The 23,153-nt window shown below is 40.7% G+C and overlaps 1 protein-coding gene and 1 long non-coding RNA gene across 8 annotated transcripts; one reads left to right on the top strand and one right to left on the bottom strand.

The window, feature by feature from the left end:
* Positions 1-2,056: 2,056 nt before the first annotated feature.
* On the bottom strand, positions 2,057-18,764 carry ZNF283 (zinc finger protein 283). 7 transcript variants are annotated; one of them, XM_033224849.1, is made up of 7 exons: positions 18,622-18,764; positions 18,126-18,290; positions 17,463-17,541; positions 14,398-14,461; positions 10,219-10,306; positions 7,957-8,083; positions 2,057-4,016 (listed from the first exon to the last, which is right to left on the bottom strand). In XM_033224849.1, the coding sequence occupies exons 4-7, from the start codon at positions 14,409-14,411 to the stop codon at positions 2,314-2,316; spliced, it is 1,932 nt and encodes a 643-aa protein (XP_033080740.1). In that variant the 5' UTR covers positions 14,412-14,461; positions 17,463-17,541; positions 18,126-18,290; positions 18,622-18,764; the 3' UTR covers positions 2,057-2,313. The 7 variants fall into 7 exon arrangements, with proteins under 7 accessions (XP_033080740.1, XP_033080739.1, XP_033080746.1 ...); XM_033224848.1 differs by having other exon boundaries at positions 18,126-18,299; positions 18,622-18,760; XM_033224855.1 differs by lacking the exon at positions 7,957-8,083.
* Positions 18,765-18,771: 7 nt separating this feature from the next.
* Positions 18,772-19,446, top strand: LOC117091905. The gene is made up of 2 exons (XR_004440566.1): positions 18,772-19,183; positions 19,281-19,446. It is a non-coding gene; the product is annotated as an uncharacterized LOC117091905 (long non-coding RNA).
* The last annotated feature ends 3,707 nt before the right edge of the window (positions 19,447-23,153 follow it).

Below are 23,153 nucleotides of genomic sequence, written 5' to 3' on the forward strand. Positions count from 1 at the left end.
GGAACTAACATTATTTTTAAAAAGACATAATTTTTAAAAGGGTCGATTTCTAACTGTGTGAGTATATAAACACACACTGTATTTCATCGTAACTAACCTGCCTTGATGCTAGCACTAAATCATGCCAGCCACCTGGTTGAAAGTGGTTACAAGAAGCCATCAATTTTAAGATGCACTGTGATTTCCAAATAGTAAAATACAGCCAGGCACAGTGTCTCACGCCCGTAATCCCAACACTTTGGGAGGCTGAGGCAGGTGGATTGCTTAAGACCAGGAGTTCAAGATCAGCCTGGACCAACATGGCAAAACCCCATCTCTACTAAAAATACAATTAGCACACAGGTGCACACCTGCGGACCCAGTTACTTGGGAAGCTGAGGCACAAGAATCACTTGAACCCAAGAGGTGGAGGTTGCAGTGAGCCAAAATCACATCACCGCACTCCAGCCTTGGCCACAGAGAGAGAGATCCTGTCTCAGAAAAAAAAAAAAAAAAAAGTAAAATACATACCATATGATCACACATTTCCAAAGATCATTGATTAAGGTTGACCAATCCTATTAGGTATATAATAGATCTTTACAACGGACAACTCTAGTAGTTATCGTAAGTGATCAAACTTGGCACTGGTGCTAGTGGGGGAAATGGATCCTATCTGCTTCTGATGTATTGCAAGATGAAGTACACATCACCATCTAGGAAGTGTTCTGGTAAAAAATGCTTAAGCCTCTATTTCCAACTTCATGTTATGAGAAATGTGAAGAAGAGGGCAATATCAAATTTCACCACGAGGAAAGAAACTAATGTGTGACATTCTATAAAACAGCTTTCCTAAACTCTTCAAAAGTCTGGGTTTTTTTCAAGTCTCAATTTTTAGCTCAGCTTAAGGGATAAACTCTAAATTAAAATCCCCTCAAATTCTTTATACTGTACTAGATCTTATCCAGAATGAACTATCTGAAATTCAAATGGATGAGTGGTTATAGGAAGCTTTTCTGAATTCGTTCCTCCAAATGGTTGTGCTTCTCCTAAGAATTCACCAGTAGTAATACTAATAATAAAGGCAATATGAACAATAGCTAATATGTTTTGAGCATAGGCTACATACCAGATACTCTTCCAAGGATACGATGCATACTAAATCCATCTAATCTCTGTAACAGCATTATTAGTTACCATCAGCATTTTAAACATCATGTCTAGAGGAGATAAGCATTTTGCTCACCATCCTACAGGTAGTATGGAGGTGAAATGGTGATGACAGTATAGTATATACCATGGATAAAGGTTTTCCTACATTTGTTACATTAACAGAGTTATTCTCTAGGATGAATTTACTGAAGTTTAACAAAGATTGAATAGTGTTAGAAGGCTTCTGTACATTTAACGTATCTGGTATAAATTATCTTATGCTGTTACAGGCATTAGAAAATTTTGATTCCCTCATTTGCCAAATCTTGCTATAGTATGACTTCTGCTATTCTAATCAGAGAGGTGCAAGCGAAGAATTTCTTATTTAAATTAAATTATAATGTGACTTGTCTCATGTCTTGAAAAATGTGACTCTTGTCTCTAAAATTATTTCTGGAAGAGAACAAACTTTGTTTTCAATTCTCAATCATTTATGGACTGATAATTTTGTAAAATAGAATAAGAATGTTATGGAAATGTCAAAATGCTATAAAAGTTCCAAATATTTACTCACTTTCCACATTTATCTCATGATTGACAGATGACAATTTTATGACTGCACCAGTCTCTGGATAATAATTTGAATAGCATCTGTCTAAAGGCCTTCTTATAATTCTAATTCAAATGATTTCTCATTTGGATGAATTCTCTGATGTACTCTAGGATATTTACTATGTCTATAAGCCTTCCCAAATTCCTTATGTGCATAGGATTACACAGCAGTATGAATTCTCTGATGTGCAGCAAGAACTGAATTAAGTTTAGGTCCTTCCCACATTCCTTCCATTTAAACTCTTTTTAACAAATACCAATTATCTGATGTTAATCAGACTCTGTGTCATGAATAAAGATCTTCACACATTCCTTACATTTAAATGATTTTACATCAGTATAAATTGATATCCAATAAGACTGTACAGAAGTCTAAAGGCCTTTTCATATTAGTTATATTCAAAATATTTCTCACTAGTATGAATTGCTAGATAGCAAGATAATTGTCCATAAACAGAAATGAATGGCTTTTGCACATCCCTTACATTCACAAGGTTTCTTAAGAGTAAGAGTTCTTATTATGATGAATTGTCTGTATACACACACAAAATGTTCTGTTACAACTTTCAATCATAAGGTTTCATTGGTATCAATTTTCTCATTTGAGTAAGTTGTCCACAGAAAGGCTTCCCCACATTCTTTATATTTGTAGGGTTTAGCATTACTACAAGTTCTCTCATGAACAAGTTTTGAGCCATGAGTAAAGGTCTTCTCGAATTCCTTACATTGATAAAGCTTCTCGCCAGTATGAAATCTCTGATGAACACTAAGTTGATAGCCACTACCAAAGGCCTTCCCACAGTCTTTACATCCATAAGACTTCTCATTAGTATGCACTCTCTCATGCTTAATTAGGCTTGAACCCCAACTGAAGGCCTTCCCACATTCCTTACATTTAAAAGGTTTCTCGCCGGTATGAATTTTCTGATGTTGAGTAAGGTGATAGCCACGACTAAAAGCCTTCCCACATTCTTTACATTCATAAGGTTTCTCCCCTGTATGGATTCTCTCATGTTGAACAAGACTTGATCCACAATTAAAAGCCTTCCCACATTCCTTACATTCATAGGGTTTCTCACCAGTATGAAATACCTGATGTCGAGTAAGTTGATACCCACTACAAAAGGTCTTTCCACATTCTTTACATTCATGGGATTTCTCACCAGTATGAACTCTCTCATGTTTAACAAGGCTTGAACCCCAGCTAAAGGCCTTCCCACATTCCTTACATTCAAAAGGTTTCTCACCAGTATGAATTTTCTGATGTTGAGAAAGGTGATAGCCACGACTAAAGGCCTTTCCACATTCTTTACATTCATAAGGTTTCTCACCAGTATGAATTCTTGCATGTTGAATAAGACTTGATCCGCAATTAAAAGCCTTCCCACATTCCTTACATTCATAGGGTTTCTCACCAGTATGAAATATCTGATGTCGAGTAAGTTGATAGCCCCAACAAAAAGCCTTTCCACATATTTTACATTCATAAGGTTTCTTACCAGTATGGATTTTCTGATGCTGAGTAAGTTGATAGCCACGACTGAAGGCCTTCCCACATTCTTTACATTTATAAGGTTTCTCCCCTGTATGAATTATCTCATGTTTAGCGAGGCTTGAGCCCCAAAAAAAGGCCTTCCCACATTCCTTACATTTATAAGATTTCACACCAATATGAATTTTCTGATGTTGAGTAAGGTGATAGCCACGACTAAAGGCCTTCCCACATTCTTTACATTCATAGGGTTTCTCACCAGTATGGATTCTCTCATGTTTAACAAGACTTGATCCCCAACTAAAGGTCTTCCCACATTCCTTACACTCATACGGTTTCTCACCAGTATGAAATCTCTGATGCACATTGAGTTGATAGGCACTTAAATAATTCTTCCCACATTCTTTACATTCAAAGTGTTTTTCAGCTGTATGAGTTCTCTTGTGTTGAACAAGTTTTGAGCCATGACTGCAAGCCTTCACACATTTCTTATAAACATAGGGTTTCTCTGTATTATGAATGCTTTGATGTGGAGTAAGAGATTTACTTTTTCTGTAAGAGGGTATTTTTTCATAGCTGATTATCATTTGACTGAAGTACCCCTCTTGATATCCTTTTAGTCCCTCGAATATGCTTTTGCACTTCCAATTATTTCTGAAAATGGATGCCTCAAGGCCAAGGGTTTTACTTTTTTCCTTCATCTCCCATTGGGAAAAATTTATTTCAAAAATATCCTTTTCTGAAAATATTTTTGTGGTCTCATATGTTGTTGACTCCAAATCTGAAAGAAAACAAGAAAACCACATATTTTATTTCCTTCACTAGGAAAAAAAAGAAAAAAAAAACTACAGTAGAAATATATGACAAATTAGGTGACTTTACTGAACTCACTCCTGAGTATCAAGGCACTCCCCTATTAAATAACAAACTTAGCCTTGATTTTGCAGCTCTTGTGATCTTAATGTTCTGATTTTATAGTTTTCTGGAGGATTCCACAAAGTTCACTTCAACAAGTCCCTCATTTTCCCATGCTGATGTTGCCTCAAACCAAATGTCAGCTTCCATCAGTCAAGCCCTTATGTGCCCAGTTGTGGTCATCCAGTGTCCCCTGCTAGGTATGTATCTTAATGGGAATCAAATTCTTATCATAATGAGCTTTGGCTGATTTTGTTTTGTCTAACAACTCTTTTGTCTTAACAACTCAATTGTCACAACTCTGTCATTTTATCGAGGCAGCCACGAACAATATGTAAACATATAAACAAATGGGTAAGACTATGTTCCATACAACTTTATTTGTAGAAACAGGTGGATTTGGTGTATGATGTTACAAAATTACGCATGGATAAAAGATTATTCAAAGTGCAATGATTTTAATGTAACATAGTATGAAAAGTTCACAGATATGGTGTGTACCAGCTAATCACATCCCTTACTCCTCAGCCCCACCACAACTTGGGGAGGGCAGCAGCCTGTATTCCTGGAACAGCCAGCTGGGACCTGGGTGGGCAGTGTGACTTTGTCTTCCAAAAACTTCAGGGTTGTGCAGTTTGGTGGGTTTTGTGTTACTTTGAGGGACCAGCACAGATGACTGCCTCGATTTTAGCTCCATCAGTCACAGAAGCTTTCCCCAGAAGCATCTATTGGAAGATTAAAGGGCTAATGGACCTTTTCTTCTCCCCCTTTTTATAGCCAGATATTTAAGTAAATCTTTGTCTGGTACTAACTGACTGCAGAGATGATGGAACAGAAACTTCAGTGACCACATACAATAAGGAATATACAATTTGCCAAAAGAGTTTTAAAAAGTCTGACAGCTCCAGCCCTCAACAAGCAGAAATCAGCCATGCCTGAGGAATGGGAAAATTGAATCTCCAGAGGTACCACATTATACTCAAAATGCCCAGTTCTAACAAAAAATTACAAAGCATACAATGAAACAGGAAAATAGGGTGCCCGTTCACAAGAAAAAAAGAATTTGACAGAAACCATTCCAGAGGAAGCCTAGACATTGAGTGAACTATCCAATATGCTCAATGAGCCTAAAGAAACCATGGACCAAGAGCTAAAGGAAATCAGGAAAACAATATATGAACAAAATGAAAATATCAATAAAAGGATAGAAATTATTAAAAAAAAAAAAAAAAAAGGAACCAAACAAATTCTGGAGTAAAGCAACTGAAATGAAAATTTCAGTAGTGGATTCAGCAGAAGAAAGATTCAGCAAACTTGAAAATTAGTCATTTGAAATTACTGCACTAGAGGAGCAAAAAGAAAAAGAAATAATGAACAATGAAGAGAGCCGGAGGGATTGATGGGATACCATCAAGTACACCAACATACACATCTTAAGAGTCGCAGAAAAAGAAGAGAGATGAAAGTACAGAAAAAAAATGTGAAGAATGTCTGAAAACTTCCAAAATCTGACAAAAGGCAGGAATACACATATGCAAGAGACGCAACAACTTCAGGCAGGATAAACCCAAAGAGACTCATATCTAGACACATTATAGTCAAATTATGGAAACCCAAAGACAAAAAGACTTCCGAACACAGGAAGAAAGCAGAAGCCTAACACATACAAGAATCCTCAACAAGACTAACAGCTAATTTCTCATCAGAAACCATGGAGAACAGAAAGTAGTAGGATGGTATACTGAAAAGTCCCAAAAGAAAAAACACTGTCAACCAAGAATTCTACACCAGCAAAAACTGTCCTTTAAGAATAAAGGTAAAATTAAGACATTTCCAGAAAAAACAAAAGCCGAAAGAGGTGATTACCAGTAGACCTACTCTAGAAGAAATGTTAGAGGGAGTGTTTCAGGCGCAAGTGAAAGGTCACAAAACAGTAATTACAAGCCATAAGAAGAAATAAAGAACATTGGTAATGGTAACTACATTAGTAAATATAAAAGTTAGTATTATTGTACTTTTGATTTGTTGATTTAAAAGACAAATGCATAAAATAATAACTATAAATCTGTCTTAAAGTAACCCGGCATTTCAAAGCAATAGCTGATTATAAAACTAGAGCAGAGAAATTTCATACAAGATGAACCTCTGACACCTTGTTTATCAGAAAATCAGGAGGTACTTAAAAGAGTATGCCAAAAAGCCATATCATGAAAGGATTCCCACTGACCAAATCTGGAACAAGCTCCAACACTTTGAGCTTCAAAATAAATAACAGAAAAAACAGAATATAGCCCATTGACTAGAAATCCAACATATGAATAAATGGAAAGTTTGATGAGGACCACAATATTTATTTATTGAGACAGGGTCTTGCTCTGTCACCCAGGCTGGAGTGTGGTGACACAATCTTAGCTCACTGCAGCCTCAACCTCTTAGGCTCAAGCAATCCAGTCATCTCAGCCTCTCCAGTTGCTGGGACTACAGGTGTGCACCACCAGAGCCCAGCTAATTATTTTGTATTTTTTAAAGAGATGGGGTTTTGCCATGTTGCCCCATGCTGGTCTTGAACTCCTGGCCTCAAGCAATCCACCCGTCTCAGCCTCCCAAAGTGCTGGGATTACAGGTTTGAGCCACCACTGTGCCCAGTTCTACAATATTTAATAGTTTCAAAGTTCCTCCCTATAGAATACTTATGGAAGGGAAAAAAAGCAACTGCACAAGGAGGAAGCCAGCAGACACCACCTTAATCAAGTACTCAGAGTGAATAACATGAGTAATGACAAATCATTCATACTACCCAACAAAATGCAGGGAGAAGAATGCAGCATCAATTCTGTGATAATCCTGCCAAAGATCCATACTCTAAATCTAATCATGAAGAAAGAGCAGACAAACCCAAACTGAGGAACACTGTACAAAATAACTGGCCTGTAATCTTCAAAAGCATCACAGACATATGTGCAAGTCAAGGAAAGACATGTGAACTGTTTCAAACTGAAAGAGACTAAACAATCCAAATTCCACAAACAAGAACAACAAAACAATACATTATCTGGCCCCTTCCTATCTCCCTGGAGTAATTTCTTAGTACATATTCCTTTAATAACTCTACCCTAGACTTCTGGTAAAGTTCCTTTCCAACAACAGGGCCTTTGCATTTGCTGTTCACTGTGATTGATCTGTTCTTCTCCCACATATTCACATAGCTTGAATATCTCTATTGAACATCTGTTCAAGAAAGCGTTCCTTGACCATCTTATCTAAATTAGCCCTGTCCGTCCCCATCATTTTCTATTCCCTTACACTGTTTACCTTTTCCAAAGAATTTGGTTCATTACACACTATTTATTTATTCACTTACTTATTTGATGTTTCTCCTTTACTACAAAGTAAACTGCATGAAAATAGGCAAGTTATTAAAACTTGTTCATGATTCAATTAATAGTGCTCAGCATAAGGCTGGCCAGAAGTAGATATTCGATATAATATTTGCAGAATTTATGAAATCTGGTTTCTTTGACAATGGTTACGAAATAAATGTCCTAAAATGCAAATCCAGCCCCTTGGCCATTAAAGGAGAGAGGTGATTGTAGGGAGGGCCCAAGAATGGTGTAAAGCTCACTGAGGCATGGGGAAGGTCAATGTGTTTAACGAACCCATTTCTAACCCAGCAAGTATAAAAACATACCCTTGGGAAGGGGGAGAAGAAATTCACCTGGTTTCTTCAAAGATAGCCCTGGAATTTCCAGTGCAGAAAACTGATGATGCAAACAGGAGACTAAATTATTTCAGGCAGATGACCTTACCCAGTGACACCACGTTACTATAGTTCTCCAACATCACATCCACGTACAAGTCCCTCTGAGCAGGGTCCAGGCATTCCCACTCCTCCTGAGAGAAGTCGATGGCCACATCCCTGAATGTCACCAACCCCTAAAACCAAAAACCCATGTATTACTTGTGAAATTAAAGAAAACATTTCCAAGAGGGAAAAAGAGGGTATGAAGGATAAACTACAAAGAAGGGGAGAAATACAACAATCAAGGAGGCTGAAAGCCTCTGATATAGGTAGGAAAAAGCAAGAAAATCAGTGTGACTAAAGCAGAATGTCAACATGTTCTAGAAGACTCCTGTTACAGCAGGATAAACTTCCCGGATGCTATAAGATAACTCAGCTATCCAGACCTGTCTGGTAATATATTTTTAAAATCTCAGTTTCTTCTCTGTTAAATAAAAAGTGCATGGGTGTATACATCATGCATATTTGACAATGTGCTATGTGCCTTTCTCATAAATTATTTGTAAAAGTGAATTGCTCACCATCTTTCCCCTTTAAGAAATAAAAACAAGGCCTGGTGCAATGGTTCATGCCTGTAATCGCAAGCACTTTGGGAGGCTGAGGCAAGCAAATCACTTGAGGTCAGGAGTTCGAGACCAGCCTGGCCAACATGTGAAACCCCATCTCTACTAACAATACAAAAATTAACCAGGTGTGGTGGCAGATGCCTGTAATCCCAGCTACTTGGGAGGCTGAGGCAGAAGAATCGCTTGAACCTGGGAGGTGGAAGTTGCAGTGAGCCGAGGTTGCACCACTGCACTCCAGCCTGGGTGACAGCAAGACTCTGTCTCAAAAAGAAAGAAAGAAATAGGAAAACATGAAAACTTTTTCCCAAATGTACTACAAAATCTTTATTTTATAAAACCGATTCCCATTAAATTAGGGACTATCAACAAGACTCAAATACATCACTGTTAGATTACATCATAAGCATTTTTTCTTATGATGAATAAATTTTTTTATTTGTTGCAATTCATTTTATCCTCTCAATATATGAGCTTAATCACTCAATTACATCTGTACATTTAGGCTGAACAAAACTTCTGTAGATTTTCTTGATTGTGGAAATATATTATCATCTAGACCTTAGACATCATCTTATCTGTTACTATCAACTACCCCTCGCTTAGTACGTTACTTGTTCCTGAATTAGAGGATGCTGATACAGGACACATGAGGACACTGATACAGGATATTGCACATGACACAAATGTCACTCATGACCTACACATCCTGGTTGATGACAAAATGACTTCAAAGTCAACTGGTTCAAAATCCACTGGTGATGGAGTCCTTTGGTGACTCCAGAGAACACTGGTCTTCATCTCTTAGGAAACTCCTGGAAAGAACCACTAGCTCCCCTCTCTCTAATCTGAAGCACCTCGCAACACATGCAACTTCACATAAACCGAGGTTGAGACCAAGAAACCCCAAAGTCCATCTTATCTCTGTGGAAAACTTGGGTCTATGGAGAAGTTCCAAGGTTTTGCATGTGGTCCAATGGGACCCTCATCACTAACTAATCACACTGCAGACCTGACATGGGAATGAGAAACTCGGGTAAGGGAAATGGTGCCGATGTGGCCAATCAGAGATGATACCAAAAGGCATCACCCAAGACAGTCAAGATGGTTAAACATGAAAGTGCTCCCAGAGAATGCATAAACAACTAACATCACTCTTCCAGGTGACCATCCAGCTGTCTAATGACAGGGTGTCTTTGGTAGCCACCTTCTAAAATCAGCATCTTACCCTAAATTAAAAAATACTGCTGTTTTCAAAATCCCTGCAGTCTTTCATTCTCTTCCCTTTCCTCCTTTATATGACTCGCGTTGGTGCCTTTGATGGAGGAAATCAATGCACTATTGGTTTTCTTTGCATTCAAGTAAAAGTGTGTTGTTAACTATTTCTTTGAGTTATCCTTAACAGAAGCTTAAGTATTTCCCTCAGAAGACGCCACTGCTCTATCACTGCTCTTACTAGAAGACTGGGAACACAGGAGATGTTAAGTAACATCTTCAATGAATATGACATTGATTAAAAAGGGGAGGGGTACAAGGGGAGGACACTATGCTATTTGGCACCATCCTCCACTGGAATAGGAAGAACTGAGAAGCGGGTTCAGGGATGGAGTTCTGTCAGAGAGAAGGCTTCAGGAAAATTTAAAAAAAAAAAGATTCACACGCCCTGAAAATCACAGTATTTCATGGAGAGAAAAATACCAACTTACATCAGTCATGGTTCTGGAATTGCAAGAACTAATTAATGCTCCATGGGATTCCTCTATTGGTGAAGCACAGAATCCAGAAAAGCCAGAACTGGGGAGGGAAAACCAAGTGTTAAACCAGGTGTGCCTCAGTGATCCCATCCTGACTTACGCTAATAGAAGATCTTATCTTCTCCATGCCTGCTTGTGCTACATACCCCACGTGCCATTTATGGAATCCAAACTTTCACCTAAACCCCAAAGTTCTTCAGCAGGGAGGTTTCTGGCAGTGTCTGGTTCTGAGGATGTGAACCTGGACCTGGGATCTGACGATTCAGTCCTGCCCAGGAGATCAGATCATCCTCCTTCCATTCCTACCTCTCAGGAATACCTGTCATGGTCCACGCTAGAATGTCCTTCACGGGCTCAGGACTGAAAGAAGTTGATCAAGACAGGGGAGCTGGACAGGATGTATAAAGAATTCATCGGGAACCCAAAAAGCTGACTTTCCAATGCATATATCAGTAATATTCATGACACGGAACATCATGCAATGAGTACATGCTAACTTAGGGAAATAAGATATACTCAATAGAAAAAGGAGGTTATGAGATTTATGGTATGATTACATTTATAAAATACATACATATCAATACAGAAAGACTGACAATCACATCAATAGATAAAAAATGTTTAGAGTTATATATCTCAAGAAAGAAACAAAAAATAAAAAATAAATTACATATCTATATATATTAATAACATTTATCTTTTCCTTACGATCATGTTTTTTGTTTAGGTAATCCACATAATCATTGTAACCATGGCCATGCATTACAGGAACTGTATAATTTCTGCATATGCCTATGTCTTGCCTAAAAAAAAAAAAGGATGAAATTCCCCAAGTTATGCCATGGATATATTAATAGAATAATATTAGTGTATAATATGAATATATCCATAGCATAAGTTGGGGAATTTCATCTTTTCTTTTCATTTTTATTTTTTGGGGGTTTTATTTTATTTATTTATTTATTTATTTATTTTTTTTTTTTGTTGAGACGGAGTCTCGCTCTGTCGCCCAGGCTGGAGTGCAGTGGCCGGATCTCAGCTCACTGCAAGCTCCGCCTCCCGGGTTTACGCCATTCTCTCGCCTCAGCCTCCCAAGTAGCTGGGACTACAGGTGCCCGCCACCATGCCCAGCTAATTTTTTGTATTTTTTAGTAGAGACGGGGTCTCGCCCTGTTAGCCAGGATGGTCTCGATTTCCTGACCTTGTGATCCGCCCGCCTCGGCCTCCCAAAGTGCTGGGATTACAGGCTTGAGCTACCGTGGACGGCCTATTTTTTTTTTTTTTTTTTTGTTCGCCCTCCATTAATGAGGTTTTGATTCTGCTTTTCTTATCTTGACTGATAGACTTATTTTGTATCTGAACCTGTCTTAAACATGGTATCCTTCAGGTAACTGCTGAATCACCTGATCCTATTAGGCTCACTTTGCAACTAACATTAGTAGTATAAACTTTACAGAATAAATTCCATTTGCCTCCAAATACTTGATCATGATTCAACAGTATTGCTTGTAACTCCCTTCCTATGAGTTCCTAAAGCAGGTCCCCTGGATTGCCTACTGGCTTTTGTTGCTGGCTGCTGACTGCCTTACACTTACCCCAAGGCATATTTGGTCTCCAAGGTAACAACTATGTCTTCCAAACACTGTATTACCCCCTAAGTACAAGTATTACAGGGTCAGGCATTTGGGGCAAATTCTTCACCCAAAACTTCACTTCTAGAAATGTATCCTTAAGAAATTGCTGAAGAACAAAGAAGCACACAAGAGGAATACACAAGGATATTCAACCAAAAATAACTTCTGATCACTAAGAATGAGAAACTAGGTAATAGTAAACAAAAGGTTTAATAAATTATGACCCACCATACCCTCATTGGTTATGATGGTGTTGGTTCATATTAATTGATGAAGAAAGACATATATGATCAATTCCTTAGGCAGGCAGGTTTGTGACTAACATAATGTGGGAGGTATATTCTGTTGAAATTGAGATACAAGATCTGGTGTCAGACCTTTAGGATGTGAATTTGAGCTTTGATAGTTACCAATTTCTCAACACTTCTTTTTCCCCATCAATAAGAGGGGTGAGAACAGTGTTCACCATAGAAGAGTAAGAAATCCATACAAAATACTGAATGGTATATGATAATTGTTTATAAGTTGTCTTTTTTTTTTTCTTCAGAGACAGGGTCTTGCTCTGTTGCCTAGGCTGGAATGATGTGGCAGAAACACAGCTCAATGCAGCCCCAACCTCCTGGACTCAGGTGATCCTCCCACCTCAGCCTCCCTCCCCAGTAACTAGAGCCACAGGTGCATGCCACCATGCCCTGCTAATTATTATTTTTTAAAATTGTTTGTAGAGACACTGTGTTGTCCAGGCTGGTCTTGAACACCTGAGCTTAAGGAATCCTCCTGTCTTGACCTCCCAAAGTGCTGGGATTACAGGTGTAAGCCACTAGGCTTGCCCACGTTGTCATCATTATTATTGAAAATGACCAGGCACAGTGGCTCACGCCTATAATCACAGCACTTTGGGAGGCGGAGGCGGGTGGATCACAAGGTCAGGAGATCGAGACCATCGTGGCTAACATGGTGAAACCCTGTCTCTACTAAAAATACAAAAAATTAGCTGGACATGGTAGTGGACGCCTGTAGTCCCAGCTACTTGGGAGGCTGAGGCAGGAGAATGGTGTGAACCCGGGAGACGGAGCTTGCTGTGAGCCGAGATCGCGCCACTGCACTCCAGCCTGGGCGACAGAGTGAGACTCCATCTCAAAAAAAAAAAAAAGAAAAGAAAAGAAAAGAAAATGAAGAATATTACTGTCCCTTATCCTGTTATAACAAAGAAACTTAATGCTACTCTCTTTTGCTCACAGTAAAACGTGTCCTTCTCAGACCTGCTTTCTTATAACACAAACTCAAATTTCACAGGTCAGCCTTGAGCCTGTGTACTCTTCCTAAATAACAATGTGAGAAAAACAGGTTCTCAGAAACATGCAGAGGAAAACACCACTTCCTCCCAGAAGATAAATAGAGATTCAGCATCATTAAGCTGCATCAGAAAATACAACCTGATTAGGTATCAAGCTGAGAACTTAACCAGAGGCTCAGTCTTACTCTTCTGTACAAATTGGTGGTTTAAACATTTACAGCCATAACCTTCTTTTTCTACCTCCTGATATTTACACTTGTCTTTGGAAATATTATCTGTAAAATGTATTTTTTGTAAGATGGCTCTATATTGGAGATTATTGCCATTGTCTGTAGAGGTAACCTTTAAAATAATATAATTCTAAAACTCCTTTTGGCCTGGTAATTCATTTTTAAATGACATTTCTGTAATCCCAGAAGTTGTACATATTTGAAGATTTTCAAATAAGGGAATCACTAGCACTTCCCTCTTATCCCTAAATATTCAAAATTAACATACAACCTAGATCTGGGTTGTTTCTTTTTCAAACTAAGAACTAAAGAGTCTTCAATTCATTTACATCATGAATTACTATAATTTTATTCTGCAGGAAAAAAAAAAAAAAAAAAACAGACCCATAGGCTCAAAGGAAAAAGGATTTAAACAAAAATATTCCAAAGTGCCGGGTGCGGTGGCTCACGCCTGTAATTCCAGCACTTTGGGAGGCCAGAGGAGGCAGATTGCTTGAGCTCAGGAGTTCAAGACCAGCCTGGGAAATATGGCGAAACCCCAGCTCTACCAAAAACAGGAAAAATTAGCCAGGCATGGTGGCACACACCTGTGGTCCCAGCTACCTTCCCTCTGAGGTGGGAGGATCGCTTGAGCCTGGGAGGTGGAGGCTGCAGTGAGCTGACACTGTACCACTGCACTCCAACCTGGGTGACAGAGTGAGACACTACTACTCAAAAAAGAAAAAAAAAACACCAAAACATTAAAAATGATTAACTCTAGAGGATGCGATTTTTAGCTTCCTTCTCGATGTCTCCTGGATTGCTGAGGTTTTTTTGGACCAAGCCTGCATTAATTCCATAATTGGAACTATAAAGACATTTCCAAACGTAAAAAACTGAGTGACAGGAGGGATATATTTCAGTCATGAAGAAAATTGAACAAACGGCGACAACACGGAAAATCAATGGGCCCGAAACAATTCACACCTACCAGCTCTTGAACATCCTGTAGCTGTTATTCAATGTAATGAGACATGTTCACTGTCAAGATTCTCCTGTAAATCAACACAAATTAGATAAACCACCTTCAAAGTCTGAGGAAGAAAATAAATGTGCATAAACAAAACAGTATTTGGTACACAGCAGATGCTCAATAAGTATGGCTGCACCTCTCCACTTCTTCACTGAATGAAGAATTAAAGTAATATTTTAGATGTAATCCTTGAAATACATCTCCAAAACCCTGTCTTATTAGATGGGATTGACAGGTAACACAATATACTTGAGCACTTTTGTTTATAACTATAACGATTGCTTAAAATTGCATCATTTATATTTTTCCTTCCTTTGACTCTTTATAAACGTAATTTTTATTAGGTGCATATCATTCCATCACTAGATACACTGCAATTTACTTGACTATTTCCATTCTATTGGACACTAATTTTTTTTTCTTTTTTTTTTTGAGATGGAGTCTCACTCTGTCACTTAGGCTGGAGTGCAGTGGCGCAATCTTGGCTCACAGCAACCTCTGTCTCCTGGGTTCAACCGATTCTCCTGCCTCAGCCTCCTGAGTAGCTGGGACTACAGGCCCACACCACCACGCCCGGCTAATTTTTGTAATTTTAGTAGAGCTGGGGTTTCACCATATTGGTCAGGCTGGTCTAACTCCTGACGTCAAGTGATCCACCCGCCTCCGCCTCCCAAAGTGTTGGAATTACAGGCGTGGGCCACTGCACCCAGCTGGACTAATTTTTTTCAAGCTCCTTCTCAGTAATTACAGTCTTTTTTCCAGAACAATGGAGCTAGATCTTTTTGGGTCATGGTCACTTTTGATAATCTCATGAAATTACAGACACTTTGCCCACTTAAAAAAACACATTTACATATATTTACAAAAATTTGGTCTCGATTTCAAGGGGTTTTGGTCACCTAGAAGCTTGTCAATGAACAAGAAGACCTCAGGTTAAGACTTCCTGTCCTAAGGCTGGGCACAGTAGCTCACACCTGTAATCCGAGCACTTGAGGAGCCTGAGTCAGGTAGATTGCTTGAGTCCAGGAGTTTGAGACCAGCCTGGGCAACATAGTAAAATCCCCTCTCTATAAAAAATCCAAAAACTGGCCAGGCTTCATGGCACGTACCTGTAGTCTCAGGTACTAGGGAGGCTGAGGTGGGAGGATTGCTTGAGCCTGGGAGGCCAAGGCTGCAGTGAGCCATGATCATGCCACTGTACTCCAGCTTCAGCAAAAGGCCAAGACCCTGCTTTTTTTTTTTTTTTTTTTAAAGTTTTCCTGTCCTAGATCATTTGAGTATCTGGTCACTTTTTTTTCTTTTTTTTTTTTTTGAGACGGAGTCTCGCTCTGTCACCCAGCCTGGAGTGCAGTGGCACGATCTCAGCTCACTGCAACCTCCAACTGCTGGGTTCAAGCAATTCTCCTGCCTCAGTCTCCCGAGTAGCTGGGACTACAGCCACCTGCCACCATCCCGGCTAATTTTTTGTATTTTTAGTAGAGACGGAGTTTCACCATGCTGGCCAGGCTGGTCTCGAACTCCTGACCTTGTGATCCACCCGCCTTGGCCTCCCAAAGTGCTGGGATTACTGGTGTGAGCCACCACACTCAGCCCCCACTTTTTTGTTAATTTGCAAGCACCTGTCACAATCAACTTCGTATTTCTCTTACTCTAATCTATAAAAAGTTGACAGGAAATAATCTAGAAGGGCCCAATAATAGCAACTCAATATTCAGTAAGCCCGTATCATGGGGATGACACTGCTCTAAGAAGCTTTACACATAATAACTCATCTTACATCATCACAACTCCATTAGGTAGGTACTATTCTGTCCCTATTTTATAGATGTGACACAGAGGGCCTGAATCAGTTATCTAAGTTCACACAGCTACCAACAGGCAGAGCCAGGATTTGGATTCAGATACTTTGGATCCAGAGCCTTAATTTTTTTTTTTTTTCTTTTTTTTTTGAGACAGAGTCTCTCTCTGTCACCCAGGCTGGAGTACAGTGGTGCAATCTTGGCTCACTGCAACCTCCACTCCCCAGGTTCACACCATTCTCCTGCCTCAGCCTCCCGAGTAGCTGGGACTACAGGCACCCGCCACCATGCCTGGCTAATTTTTTGTATTTTTAGTAGAGACGGGGTTTCACCATGTTAGCCAGGATGGTCTCGATCTCCTGACCTTGTGATCCACCTGCCTCGGCCTCCCAAAGTGCTGGGATTACAGGCGTGAGCCACCATGCCCGACCCCAGAGTCTTAATTTTAACTACAACATAGTTCAGCTTCTTACATGCCACACAAAGCTGGACTTGAAACAAGCCATGCTTGACAATGTTACAGACTTCTATCTAAAGATTATCTGAAAGTCCCCACTCTTGTTGGTGCAAATCGCAAATCCCTATGCTCAGAGCTCAATCATATTTCCACCCCTAAAAGCCTCACAAAAGGAGACAGCATTGTCATATACTGCCAGAAACGTTCCCTTACTTAAAATCCCTTATACCTTGCCTTGCTTTAAGAATCATGACTATGGGCCAGGCGTGGTGGCTCACACCTGCAATCCCAGCACACTGGGAGGCCAAGGCCAGAGGAACACTGGAGCCCAGGACTCCAAGGTTGCAGTGAGCTATGACTTTACTACTGCACTCAGCCTGGGCAACAGAGTGAGACCTTGTCTCTAAAAAAACTAAAAAAAAATTTTTTTAATTATGACTACAGAAAATGTAAAAAAAAGTTTGTATATAACATCACCTAATCTCTTCAAATAATCGTAGTTTAAAATAATGCTCTAGTAGCAATCTACAAGAGGTGCCTTTCTATAACTCTTCAGTGCACTGAAGGATTTGAACAATTTGCCATGTGAACAGGTGGGTAAGAATTGAGGAGAAGAACAATAGGGGGCAGCCGGGAGGAAATATGTACCAGCATGGCAGGTCATGTGACTGGGAAGACCCAGTCAAGATCTTTCAGGCCAAGGAAAGAAAATGTTCTCATGACCTAGAATCAAAGGTAGTTGTAGGTATATGTATAAAAAACCTCACCTGAACCTTGATTTCTAAATATGCAAAACTCCTTTCTCCTCTTCGAGCTCCTTCTTAGAAATCTGGCAACCCGGCAGCACTGGGGGAAAAACAGTAACATGAGACATCAGCATTTCTAGAGCGTCACAGACTTAATTAAAAAAGAAAAGGCCGGGCGCGGTGGCTCAAGCCTGTAATCCCAGCACTTTGGGAGGCCGAGACGGGCGGATCACGAGGTCAGGAGATCGAGACCATCCTGGCTAACACAGTGAAACCCCGTCTCTACTAAAAATACAAAAAAAAAAAACTAGCCGGGCGAGGTGGCGGGCGCCTGTAGTCCCAGCTACTCGGGAGGCTGAGGCAGGAGAATGGCGTAAACCCGGGAGGCGGAGCTTGCAGTGAGCTGAGATCCGGCCACTGCACTCCAGTCCGGGCGACAGAGCGAGACTCCGCCTCAAAAAAAAAAAAAAAAAAAAAAAAAAGAAAAAACAAGAGCAAAACACCCTCTAGGGCCACTTCTGCCTTCATCCACACAAAACCAAATGGAACGAAAAAGGCAGGCTAGAGTCTGTCTCTGTGTTGCGGGCAATTCTTGGGGACAGCGGTCTGGTTTCAGTGGCTCTGAAACATGTAGCTAGCTCACCACCAAAAAGCTCCTAGAGGCGCCTCTTGTAGGAATCCTACCTCTAGAACTTCCCCATCAGGTCTTGACAAGATCCTGTCGCGAGGACACTTCCAGATCTAAAATTCTCATCCTTCTTGCTTGAAACGTTCATTACAGGGCTTAGCATAGACTTCTTTCTCGCAGTCATTTAACCGTGGCAGGCCCAAAAACAGGCTAAAGGGAACCTAGAGCATCTGGTCAAAGCAAATCACACTTACAAATACGGCCACGCACCCCATCACCCCGTCACACATTCACAACTGCACCCACCTCCGCGGAGACACGCCCCGGCCCTGCCACGCCGTCTGAGACACACTATCCCTCGGCTGCTCGCGTGCACACAGGCTTGAGGATCCGGACACGACACGCCCTGTCCGTGACCCAGCCCTCCCCATCTCCAGCGCCCCCGATGCCACCCCCACCCTCACTGCCGGTTCCAATCGGGCCCCGGTAAAGCCAGCCGAGCCCTCCCAGCTTCACCCGGGCTGATTACTTCTACGGACACGACCAACTCACCATGCAGAGTCCAAGAACCTTAAGGACACCGGAAAAGGACCCGGAGATCCGTGGTTAGTTTGGACCCAGAGGCTGATGGGAAACAAGAGTCTGGAAACGCTCGCAGGCTGGGAGAGGAGCCACCGGGAGTGTTTCTGGCAGGCCAACTCGCCCCGCCCCTAAAAGACCTGTGCCCCGGAGACTTCTGGGAAATGTAGTCCACAGCGGGATAGTCTCCGGAAGTTGAAACGGGGACAGGAGGGATGCTCCCAGCACGCAACTCGGCTTCACCGGTCAAAGGCGCTTTTTCCGAGGATGCCTGGGAGCTCCAGCCTTTGCTTGAGGGTCTTTGGGGTTGACTGAGAGCGAATTAAAAGGTTCTCAGCCTTCACTGAGGAACGCATTATGGAGTCTAGAACAGGCGAAGATGGGACTGAGGTGTCTGGGGACTTAGACCTGAGCGAGCAGGGGAATCCAGGGTAAGGTCCCCGGAAATGACCTGCGCGACACTACCAGTTTACCTGGGTACGAGCGCCTGGAACAGTGTCTGGCAGTTGAACAGATGGGTGTGTCTTGCTTTGAGGTAGTTTGTTCGATTCGGTGTCTGGGACCCTGCGTGGACCTGTTTATGTTCATAGGATGGTTTCTAAATTTATGCCTGTGTGTGTCTGTTTCATTAGGTGTGAGATGAACTGTGTTAGAGATTTCATATGCCGCTGTTGAAAGACAACAAGTGGTCGTGAGTGGATATTGTGACCACGGAGACTTATGGCAGTGCAAAGGCGGCCATAAACAATACAGAAACAATCCAGCGTGGCTGTGTTCCAATAAAACTTGATTATAAAATTGGAATCTCATTCTTTTTTTGTAGGGTATGAAACCACATATTCTGAAGCACACACTCATACACCAAAAACAATACTATATATTCCCTCTCTCGTGTGTGTGTGTTTGTGCGTGTGCGTGTGTGTGTGTGTGAGAAAGAGAAAGTTTTAAAGGAAACAACTGATTCTGAGGTTAGGGAGAAAAGATTGGGCCTGAGGTTGGTGTGGTAAGAACCTTTGGATATAAATATTTTTTAAAAAAGAATTACCTGAAAATATTAAAGCAAAATTTTACATTAGAACTAACAGAAAGAAAATGAAGTGTTACCTTTTAGGGGCTCTTTCTGGTCACTGGTATCACCTGTCTCATCCTCTGCCATCTCTCACCTCCTGGTCTCTCTTGCTTATCAAGAGAAGACTAGAGCACCTGGATCCCAGCTTTTCCCCTGCCTCAGCTGAGGCCACTACCCTGGTTGACTCCCATGATGACATAGATGCCTCATCCAGTATCGTGGGTCTGAGTCCTCATCTGCAGAATCCTTGAGCTTTCCTCGGCACCCACTCCCATTTCCCATCTGGGACTTCATAATCATCAGCATCTGCTCCCCCCAAAAACCACTGGTGGGAGCAGCCTCCTCTCTTCCCACGTTACTTGCTCAATGACTCCCACAAGTACTATTCTGAATATTTTGGGGATCTTTTAAATTTTTTAAAATGTATTTCCATAGGTTTTGGGGGAACAGGTGGTGTTTGGTTACATGGGTAATTCTTCAGTGATTTGTGAGATTTTGGTGCACCCATCACCTAAGCAGTATACATGGCACCCAATTTTTAGTCTTTTATCCCTCACCCCCTTCCCACCCTTTCCTCCTGAGTCCCCAAAGTCCATTGTGTCATTCTTACGCCTTTGCATCCTCACACCTTAGCTCCCACTTATGAGTGAGAACACAAGGTGTTTCATTTTCCATTCCTGAGTTGCTTCACTTAGAATAATAGTCTCCAGGCCGGGCACGGTGGTTCACACCTGTAATCACAGCACTTTGCGAGGTTGAGGCGGCTGGATCACCTGAAGTCAAGAATTCAAGACCAGCCTGGCCAGCATGATGAAACCCCATCTCTACTAAAAATACAAAAGTTAGCCAGGCATGCTGGTGGGTTTCTATAATCCTAGCCATCCGGGAGGCTGAGTCAGGAGAATTGCCTGAACCTGGGAGGTGGAGGTTGCAGCAAGCCAATAAAGCGCCACTGTACTACAGCCTGGTCGACAAGAGTGAAACTCCGTCTCAAAAAAAAAAAAAGAAAAGAAAAGAAAGAAAGAAAGAAAAAATAAATAAATCTAGGCAAATGGCATTAATTCATTCCTTTTTATGGCTGAGTAGTATTCCACTGTCTGTATCTACCACAGTTTCTTTATCCGCTCATTGATTCATGGGCATTTGAGTTGTTAAACATTTTTGCAGTTGTGAATTCTGCTGCTGTAAATATGTGTGCACAAGTATCTTTTTCGTATAATGACTTATTTTCCTCTAGATACCCAGTAGTGGGATAGCTGGATCAAATAGTAGTTCTACTTTTAGTTCTTTAAGGAATCTCCACACTATTTTCCATAGTGGTTTTACTAGTTTACATTCCTACCAGCAGTGTAGAAGTGTTCCCTGTTCACCACATCCTCAATAACAGCTATTTTTTAAAATTTTTTTCATTATAGACATTCTTGCAGGAGTAAGATGGTATCATACTGTGATTTTGATTTGCATTTCCCTGATGTTGAGCATCTTTTCTTATGTTTGTTGGCCGTTTGTATATTTTCTTTTGAGAATTGTCTATTCATGTCCTTAGCCCACTTTTTGATGGGATTGTTAGTTTTTTCTTGCTAATTTGTTTGAGTTCTTTGTAGATATTGGATATTAGTCCTTTGTCAGATATATAGATTGTGAAAATTTTCCCCGGCTCTGTGGGGTGTCTGTTTACTCTGCTGACTGTTCCTTTAGCCATGCAAAAGCTCTTTAGTTTAATGAAGTCCCAGGCCCTTTGTTATTATTGCATTTATTTTTGGGTTCTTGGTCACAAAATCCTTGCCTAAGCCAATGTCTAGAAGGGTTTTTTCCAATGTTATCTTCTAGAATTTTTAGTTTCAGGTCTTAGATTTAAGTCCTTGATCCATCTTCAGTTGATTTTTATATAAGGTAAAAGATGAGGATCCAGTTTCATTCTCCTACATGTGACTAGTCAATTATCCCAGTGCCATTTGTTAAATAGGGTGTCCTTTCCCCACTTTATGTTTTTGTTTGCTTTGTTGAAGATCAGTTGACTGGGTTTATTTCTGAGTTGTCTATTGCGTTCCACTGGTCTATGTGCCTATTTTTATACCAGTACTATGCTGTTTGGGTGACTATGGCCTTATAGATTGAAATCAGGTAATGGGATGTCTCCATTGCTTAGTCTTGCTTTGGCTATACGGGCTCTTTTTTGGTTCCATATGAATTTTAGGATTTTTTTTCTAGTTATGTGAAGAATGACAGTGGTATTTTGATGGGAATTGCTTTGAATTTGTAGGTTACTTTTGGCAGTGTGATCATCTTTACAATGTTGATTCTACCCATCCATGAGCATGGGATTTGTTTCCATTTGTTTGTGTCATCTATGGTTTCTTTTTTTTTTTTTTTTTTTTTTTTGAGGCGGAGTCTCGCTCTGTCGCCCGGACTGGAGTGCAGTGGCCGGATCTCAGCTCACTGCAAGCTCTGCCTCCGGGGTTTACGCCATTCTCCTGCCTCAGCCTCCCGAGTAGCTGGGACTACAGGCGCCCGCCACCTCGCCCGGCTAGTTTTTGTATTTTTAGTAGAGACGGGGTTTCACTGTGTTAGCCAGGATGGTCTCAATCTCCTGACCTCGTGATCCGCCCGTCTCGGCCTCCCAAAGTGCTGGGATTACAGGCTTGAGCCACCGCGCCCGGCCATCTATGATTTCTTTTAGCAGCGTTTTGAAGTTTCCTTGTAGAGGTCTTTCACCTCCTTGGTTAGATATATTCCTAAGTATTTTATCTTATTTTATTTTTGCAGATGTTGTAAAAGGTGTTGGGTTCTTGATTTGATTCTCAGCTTAGTGGCTGTTGGTGTATAGAAGAGCTACTGATTTGTGTACATTAATTTTGTATCCAGAAACTTTGCCAAATTCTCTTATCAGTTCTAGGAGCTTTCTGGAGGAGTCTTTAGGGTTTTCTGGGTAAACAATCATATTATCAGCAAACAGCAACAATTTGACTTCCTCTTTACCGATTTGGATGCCCTTTATTTCTTTCTCTTGTCTGATTGCTCTGGCTAGGACACTCAGTATTGTTATTAAAAAAAAAAGAAAAAGTGGTGGGAGGTGGCATCCTTGTCTTGTTCCAGTTCTCAGAGGTAATGCTTTCAACTTTTCCCCATTCAGTATTATGTTGGCTGTGGGTCTGTCATAGATGTCTTTTATTACATTGAGGTATGTCCCTTGTATGCCAATTTTGCTGAGAGTTTAGTCATAAAGGAATGGTAGATTTTGTTGAATACTTTTTCTGTGTCTATTGAGATGATCGTGTGATTTTGGTTTTTAATTCTGTTTATGTGGTGTATCACATTTGTTGACTTGCATATGTTAAACCATCCCTACATCCCTGGTATGAAACCCATTTGATCATGGTGGATTATCTTTTTGATAGGTTGCTGGATTCGGTTAGCTAATATTGTGTTAAAGATT

The sequence above is a fragment of the Trachypithecus francoisi genome, unplaced genomic scaffold (genome assembly GCF_009764315.1).
Source record: "Trachypithecus francoisi isolate TF-2019V2 unplaced genomic scaffold, Tfra_2.0 Lachesis_group12, whole genome shotgun sequence".
NCBI lineage: Eukaryota > Metazoa > Chordata > Mammalia > Primates > Cercopithecidae > Trachypithecus > Trachypithecus francoisi.

Coding starts and splice junctions, on each gene's coding strand:
- ZNF283 (XM_033224849.1), bottom strand. Junction 8,084..10,218: donor ATTCCAGAACCATGACTGAT/GTAAGTTGGTAT, acceptor TTTTGGTTTTAG/GGGTTGGTGACATTCAGGGA. Junction 4,017..7,956: donor TAGTAACGTGGTGTCACTGG/GTAAGGTCATCT, acceptor GTTTTCTTTCAG/ATTTGGAGTCAACAACATAT.